The sequence below is a fragment of the Balaenoptera acutorostrata genome, chromosome 4 (genome assembly GCF_949987535.1).
Source record: "Balaenoptera acutorostrata chromosome 4, mBalAcu1.1, whole genome shotgun sequence".
Classification (NCBI taxonomy): Eukaryota; Metazoa; Chordata; class Mammalia; order Artiodactyla; family Balaenopteridae; genus Balaenoptera; species Balaenoptera acutorostrata.
Genome location: NC_080067.1, coordinates 147,732,793 through 147,740,783, shown reverse-complemented (window position 1 = coordinate 147,740,783; position 7,991 = coordinate 147,732,793). Strand labels below are relative to the sequence as shown.

Here is a 7,991-nt window from a genome sequence, read left to right as displayed (position 1 = left end):
GGTTGATGGACCTTCAAGCCTATGCTGTAGAGCAGGCAGCAGACTCTGGAGATGCAGGTTCTGATTCCGGTGGTGCCCCTCATGGGTGGAGATGGGAGATGGGAGATGGAGGATGGCGGGGGCAGTTCAACCCCTTGCCTGAGCCTCTCCGCCCTCTGAGTGAAGGAATCACACAGAGTGAACTCCAGGGCTGTCTCTCCCTGAGTCCTGAACAGGTGAGAGGAGAGACAGTGTACTTCTCCCCTATCGATGGCTAGTCGGAACAGGCCTGAGGGATTCCTGGACACCTGGGTTCTTTCTGGGTAAAAGGAAAGTGATTACGAGCACCTTGTGAGTCCCCAGCAGGCTTGCTCCCTGGGGAAATTCCCGTTCTCTGGAGCATGTACTATCAGCTTTCTTCCTCCACGCAGTCTAGGAATCTCCAGGAAAACCGTAGCAACAGCAAAGAAGAACCCTTGGCAACACACCTCTGATTCTGGTCCCTTGTTGGTGTTGGAGCAGTTACTCGGTCCAGCCACGAGGGGGCGCCAGCCTCCAAGTGTCCAGAGCATCCCCTCTCGTACATGAATTTCCATATTGTCCCAAAGCATTGAGGATCACGGAGTCCTAAGTGTCAGAAGGGCCCTGGGATGGGGGTGCGGGTGCGGTGGGGGCTGGGTGGGAGGGGACAGTGTAGCTAGTCCACCTCCCCCTACAAGCGGTTGTCCCGCTGGGCCTGGGAGTGGACAGCTCGTGAGACAGCCACTCCCTTTCTGGCGGGGTGTCTGTGCGAGTCCCCAGCCCTGCCCAGTCCAAGGAGGACAGTCAGGACCGTGCTGTGCTCCTTCTGGTCAACTCATGGCTAACAGTCTACCTTCTCTGCCCCCCAGACCTGCATGTGCCTGTAAGACCCCACTGGGTGGGCAGTGACCTCTCTGGACTTGGGCTTTTTACCTTTCAGCCTCATGCCAGGTGGCCAGCGATTTAGCAGACTGGACACTTGATCAGCACACGTTATAAACAACGAACGCCGACTGCTTCCCATGCTGTCCCATTTCTTTAACTGTATTCCCCGTTTCCCTTCAGCCTCTCATAAGTAACCGACCACTTTCCTCTGTTCAACTGTTCGTCGTGACCTGATCCAGCACGGAGGGAAGCGGTAGTGCCCACCGACCGCTCCACGCGTTCTCGCCTGCTGTCATCGTCAGACTTCTCCCCCCAAATAAAGAAGGTGTCAGAGAAATGTCTGGTCGAAACGAGTTTACTACAAATCAAAGAAATAGGCTTCTATGTGCACTCACACACGTGGCACTAATGCCCCTAAAACGTCGGGTGTGAAAGGCTATTACAGAAACTGGAATGATCCTTTTAGGATGCTGGGTGGGCATCGGTAACTGCTGAAGTGATGGAGTGTCAGTTCAGGGAAAAGGCAGGGCAGGCGTGGACCCTCTATGTAAGTCGCTTGATGCTTGAAGCCGGCGTGCCCATCACAGCTTCTTACTAGGTCGTCATGCGCTAACAGCAGGGATGATGGCCGCAGTCTGACTACTAACCACTGGAGCAACTGTGAAATGGTCAGCGAATGACGCGAGGCTGGCAGGGAGAGATGCCGGTCGTCCGCTCCCTGGAGACCCCGGGGCGGGACGGCGGGAGGGCGGGCTCAGCCGGGGAACTTGGCGAGCCGGCGCCGAGCCCGGGTCAGCCGCTCCAGCCGTTCCCTCAGGAACTTCCTCCTGTCGCTGGTGTCGCTGCGCTCCTTCAGCAGCCAGTCGTACTCGTCCTTGCTCTGCAGCAGCTGCAGCATGCCCTTCTGCAGCTGCCCGCCGAACGTCTTGAGCATGAAGAACTGGATGATCAAGGGGATGTGCCCGGAGATGCGGGTGCTGACCTCCTGGCAGGAAGGGAGGGGCAGTTCACAGGAGGGTGAGGGGCTGCGGCCGCCCGGAGGCCCTGACGTCACCGCGGAGCCCCGGCAGGGACGAGCCCTGGCGGGCGCAAGCTCCCCACCTGGGTTTCAAAGGCACCCTCGTCCTCTGTGCTCCAGGCGGCACCGCGTCGGGGGCCAACCCCGAGCCTGGTCTCCCACCAGCCTCTCCTGACCACTAAGTGCTTACTTCTGATGCAAGAGGGTAAAATGTGCTCTAAAAAGGTAAATGGGCAGACTGAGTACAAAAACTACATTTTTAAGTTATTTACAACTCTGCCCCAAAGATTTTATAACCTTTTAGGCTAAAATTATTTAGCAGAAAAGGAGCTGGGCTATCAAAAGCCACGGAGGGAGCTCTCTGAGTTCTAGGCACATTGAAAGTTCGTTTCAACCTTCCTTTCTCCCTCTCTGTAACTGAGCAGGTCCCTATGGGGTCCTGGGACAACAGCCCCTCCTCACCCTACCCATGTCCTCTGCTTGCCCTTTCTCTCTCTATTAAAAAAAAAAAAAGTATCCAAAGAATAAATTTAATCAGAGAAATGAAAAAAGGCAGCAACAAAGGAAAATAGTCAAGCAAAAGAAAATAATAATAGTTTAGCCATTAAACAAAGTCAAGGACCTTTAGTTCTTCCTCAAGGGCTACAGACAATGTTCTGTGCCATGTCCTCTAAGCTGCTTTACAGATACTAAAACCCCCGCCAGGTAAAAGAAGTTAATTATATGCTGCCCACAATCACGTAGACCCCAGATCAGTTGGAACCAGAGGGTTGATGATGTTGACTCCTGGTGATCTCACCACCAGCCAATCAGAGGAATGTCCACGAGCTCATCACGCATCTCACAACCCTCCCTTTAGCACATAACCCTTCCTCTTTTCCCTATAGAATCTCCAAACAAAACCTGGAAAATGGGGAATTGGTTCTTTGGGCCATGAGTCCACCTTCTCCCCAGGATTGCTGGCTTCCTGAATAAAGCTGTCTTTCATTTTACCCAATACTCGTCTCTCAGTACTGGATTCTTGAGCAATGAGAAGCAGAACCTGAGTTGGGTAACGTCACCACACCCCACCTGTTAGTGCAAAGTTTCTCTTTCCTAAGATAAGTTGATCTCTCAACAAGCTGATATATACTGGTACTGTAGCAAGTTCTGTGACCTCTCTGTGCTTCAGTTTCCTTCTCTATAGTATGAGCACCTGGCCTCACGGGAGGGCTGAAAAGATTACATGAGCTAAAAATAAAAGTTTAGAAAGATGCCAGGCGTGGAGCAAGCACTCAGGGTATGTGAGTGGAGGGAATCAGTGAGATGGAGCTGGAACACACGCTCCGTGCCCCAGGATGAGAGCAGGTGAGGGATGGGACCGCCAGTGTCACCAATGCAGGGCGGGAGAGGAGGGACAGGCAGATGGAGGTATTCCAGGGGGATGCTGGGGCCAAGAAAATGGACACCAGCTGAAAGGAAGGGCTGGTCTGTCTGACTGACAAAACCACACACCCAAACAGCTTTTGAGAGTCTGGTAGGAACACGGCTGCGAAAGTCATTTTCCCATTGTCCTGGAGATCATCCAAATCATCCCTAGTTTTGGGGAAGTAGGAGATGGGTAATGTTCAGCCTGTGACCCACGTGTAACAGAAGCAGGGGTGGTCAGGCAGAGCCACATAGGGGGAGGGGAGCAGCATGGGTCAGACAGGGAAGGAGAGGGAAAGCCTTTCCTGCCGGGGAGCTACCTGGTGAGCACAGTAGCCCAGTGAGCAGGGCTGGTGCAGAGTTCTTCCTGACCAAGTGGGTGTGGGGAGCTGAGGTGGTGGGCCACACAGAGAATCACACAGAAGGGCCACGCTGGCATGAGACCATCTCTTGGTAGCTGAGAGGAAATTTCTGAGTGGTGAAAATCAGCTCCCCTGGACCTCTCCCCTGGGCCCTTTCCCCGGGGATACCGTGCAAATCATTGCCCCAGGGAAATCCAACACACTTCATGATGGGTGTGCTGGGGAGGGGAACAGCTCCAAAGATGTCCCTGTCCTAACCGCAGACTCTGCAAACGCGCTCCTTTACACGGCAAAGGCGAGCTGAAGTTGTTGATGGAACTAAGATTGCTAAGCAGCTGATGTTAAGAGAGGGAGTCATCCCAGAGAGTCTGGCGGGCCCAGTGCAAAAGAGGGAAGCAGGCAGGAGGGTCAGGGGGAGACGTGAGTCTGGCAGAAGGGTGGAGGGATGCAACACGGCTGGCGGCCTTAGAAGATGGAGGAAGAGGACACGAGCCAAGGAATGTGGGCAGCCTCTAGAAGCTGGACGAGGCAGAGAAAGAGATTCTCCCCTAGAACCTCGAGAAGGCACACAGCCCGCTGACACGTTGACTTTAGCCAGTGAGGGTCATACTTAACAGGAAAAGTGGGGTTCTCATTAAAGTCAGAGACAAGGCAAGGCTGTCTGTTGGCTCACTATCGTTTCGAGTTGCACTGAAGGGACCAGATGAGGCGAGAAAAGTTTGAAGTATAAAACTGGAAAGAGGAGGGAGAGGGTGAAAGCCACCACTATTTGCAGAGGGATGAGTGTCCACTAGGGAAACTCAGGAGAATCATCTGTAAAACTACCACAAACGATAAGAGAATCAGTACGGTTAACAGGTATGAGACAATATACAGAAATCGTATCTACTAACAACAAACAGAAGATATAATGGAAGAAAAGGCTCGTTTCCGGGAGGGACAAAGTCGAGAAAAGATGTAGGAATAAACTCCAGAAGTGCGCACGATCTACACAAAGAGAACTTTAAAACACTTCTAAGGCCCCCAGAAAGGAGATCTTAAGAAGGAAAGACCCCTGATGTTCCTGAAGAGGAAATTTAAAGTCACAAAGATGTCAGCTCTTCCAACGCAGACAGAAATTTTCCTGAGGAAGAAGGAATTCGGCCTGTGCTCAGCACTCTTCAGCTCCTACCCAGGAGTCTCCTGTCTGGCTTTCCTGATGGCTTGTCCTACACATCTTGGACTTGACCAGCCAGGCTCCACAATCATATAAGCCAATTCCTTTGCTTATATTTATCAGTATAAAACAAGCCTTATCCTTTCCCCAGGTGTAACAGTCAGTTTCATGTGTCACCTTGGCCGGGCTGTAGACCCACTTATTCAATTGAACTCTCATCTAGGTATTACTGTGGAGGTATTTTGTAGATGTGGTTGATGGCTCCGATCAGTTCACTTGAAGTAAAGGAGATCATCCCCTAGAATGTGGGTGGGCCTCACCCAATCAGTTGAAGGCCTTAACGTGTGCATGTGCTTGTGTGTGTGTGTGCACGTGCATGCACGCGCATTACTCACTCTAAAAGGCTCTGCCAGGCAGGTGAGCAGATGAAGGGGGTTGAGCTTAGCTGCAGGAGAAGCCGAGGGGCACACAGGTGCCCCCGCCTTGCCCTTCACTGGCTTCACTCACACATCCTAGGGTCTGCAGGACACGGAGTTCCACCCTCAGTTTGAGCCTTGTTGCTCAGAGTGTACCCCTGTCCAGCAGCGTGGCATCCTCTGGGAGCCCGTCAGGAATGCAGAATCGTGCCCCACCTCAGACCCGCCACGCCCCACCTCTGCATTTCCACAGGATCCTGTACATGCACAAGCATGGTCAGTGTGACAAGCTCCGCCCAAAGTGATGGAGACATCTGGTAAACCAGGAGACTGCCATTTGCTTTCCTGTCCAGACTTTCACATATCCCAAGGGCTCTGAGTTGGGCATCCTTCCCCAGGATGAATCTGATGGCCCTTCAAGTTATTTGAAATGGAGGGTAGCAACCAAAGTGCATGTCTCTGCGAGCAGCTTGTCTGTGGCCAGAGGCCGCCGCCTTCCAAAGCTGCGGGGAGGGGTTCACTCACACTCCTCACGCTGAATATTCACAAGAACCCTGAGAGGAGGTACCACTTTATAGAGAAGAAAGCTAAGGCTCAGAGAGGTTAAGTAACTTGACCAGGGCCACACAGCCAGCCAAAACCAGATTCAAGTGGCTGTAAGTAACAACCCTTCTCATCTCTCTGATCGAGTTGCTTCTACAGAGGCTTACCCAGGGCTGAAAGATGGAGCTGGCAGTCACCTTACAGTGACAAGACAGAAAAGAGGCACTCACAGAAAGGAAACAGATGAGAAGTGCCGTTCTGAGGTGCTCGCAGACTCACCTGGTGGTAGGCGATCAGATGCTGAAAGATCTCTGCTATGGAGGGGTCTGAGAGGCTCTGTGGTTGGAAATGAGAGTTTGGCTTTTTGCTCTTTTCTTCTGCTGCCTCCTTCTCTCTGACCTTCTGTAACGCACGCCGATAAACCTGGTCCTGGCAGTAGACGATCTGCTCCATTTGAAAGTGTAGTCGGATCGATTTCTCAGCTTCCTTTTCTTGTTCTAATCTAATGTCTTCAATTTTGGACTATGGCAAAGGAGAAACACAAAATTTCCTTCTAGAAACAAATCACTGGGTCACAGGAAGAGAGGTCCTCTGCAAAGACCTCCACCAGCAAGTGCCAACTGGAAAAAAGCATGTGGCTTTGGAGCAGCGTCTTGTCCCTATGTTGGCTTATCTGGGCATGGGGAGGCGGGGTTCCCATTCCCAGCCAAGGGTCAGAATTTCCCAGGAAGCCTAAGCCACACATGTGAGCAGACCCTGCATCCCCAGAGCCTGGGAACCCGCATGGGCTCTGTTCCTGGGCCTGATCTCCAGCTTTTTCCTTTTCTCTTTTACACGTTTTTCCATCTGAGGAGGAGGAGTATTTTTCCACCAGAGAGCTCACAGGGATAAGATGGAGGCTAGATTTCAATCAGTCAAATTCCGTATGTTTCACGTTCCTGGAGTTTAGAGAAACTGGCTGCCAGAAAGCCAGGGAGGAGACCCTTCACACAGAAAGTATCTGGACCTCCAGACTTCACTGAGTGCCACTGAGTGTGACGCACGATGCCAGGTGCAGTCCTAAACCTTTTCCTCTCTGTTTCATTACAGCCTCCTGCAGAAGGCATTCTTAGTCCCATTCCGTGGATGAGAAGCCGGCGGCCCAGGCACGTTAAGTAGCCCCAAGATCTCTGGCTTGAGAAAGGCAGAGCCAGTCTTTCCATCTGTACTGGGTCTCCATCCCCTCCATATTCATACATGGAAAGGCTAATCCTCAATAGGATGGCATTTGGAGGTGGGGTCTTTGGGAGGTCATCAGGTCATGAGGGTAGAGCCCTCACGAATGAATTGGTGGCCCTCTGAGAAGAGACATCAGGGAGCTGTCTCCCCCCTGCCACCCATGGGAGGATACAGTGAGAAGTCAGCCAGCACCTCGAGCTGGGATTTCCAGCCTCCTGGACGGTGAGAAGTAAATGTCTGCCGTGGTATTAGTTATGTAGCCCAAGCAGGACGAGGGAGAGCCCTTGTTCTGAGATTGGACAAGTCTTTTCCATTCGGCTTCCTCAATGAGTTTTGGGATTCAGGGCCATTTTCTTCAGATGTGACAGTGTTCCCCACTCACTACAGCTCTCTTTTGTTCCTGTGACTAAATATTTCCTTTCCGAATTCTCACTCTCTCGCTCCCTCTTACTGCCTTTAACCAGACATCACTGGTCAAATCGCTAGATTCACTATTGATCTTGATTATTTGCTCCTCCAAATACATACTAAAGGTTCAACAGTCTTAATGTAAGAAATCTATTTTCTAGTGTCAGGCTTACATTCTTTTTTTTTTTTTTTTTAAGTAACATCTGGTGGGTTTTACCTTGGCAGTTCTGTGGAGGTTGAAAAATTCATTAAAGTTTTTTTCTGAAACATCTGTGAAGGCAGCCCGGATTATATCTGGTGAAAGAAAAACAAAGAAGTCCAGTATTGCTAGAAGGATCCATGATCTTCACAGATTGTAAAAACTAAGAGGATAAAACAGCAGGAAACAGTTCCCTCCCTCCCCTCCTCTCTTCTCACTGAAGGAGGAACGTGTGCTTTTTTGCTCAAAAACTCCCTGGAGGAACTTGAAAAGCTAAATGTTCCCTGGCATATTTACTTGACGTTTAAATTGTCATCCCAAATATAAATAGTTGCAAAGAATGCAATTTCTGGTAAGTTATAAATATATTAATATTTAT

At 51.0% G+C, this 7,991-nt stretch overlaps 1 protein-coding gene across 3 annotated transcripts in view; it reads right to left on the bottom strand.

Moving 5' to 3' along the window:
* Nucleotides 1–1,224: 1,224 nt before the first annotated feature.
* MX1 (MX dynamin like GTPase 1) overlaps nucleotides 1,225–7,991 on the bottom strand; it is a 30,647-nt gene continuing 23,880 nt past the window's right edge. For all 3 annotated transcript variants that reach the window (XM_007172715.3, XM_007172712.3, XM_007172714.3), the window contains 3 exons: nucleotides 7,631–7,707; nucleotides 6,067–6,309; nucleotides 1,225–1,870 (listed from right to left, as the gene is read on the bottom strand). In XM_007172715.3, coding sequence (XP_007172777.2) covers nucleotides 1,640–1,870; nucleotides 6,067–6,309; nucleotides 7,631–7,707 — 551 coding nt within the window. In that variant the 3' untranslated portion in view covers nucleotides 1,225–1,639. The remainder of the gene's footprint in view (nucleotides 1,871–6,066; nucleotides 6,310–7,630; nucleotides 7,708–7,991) is intronic.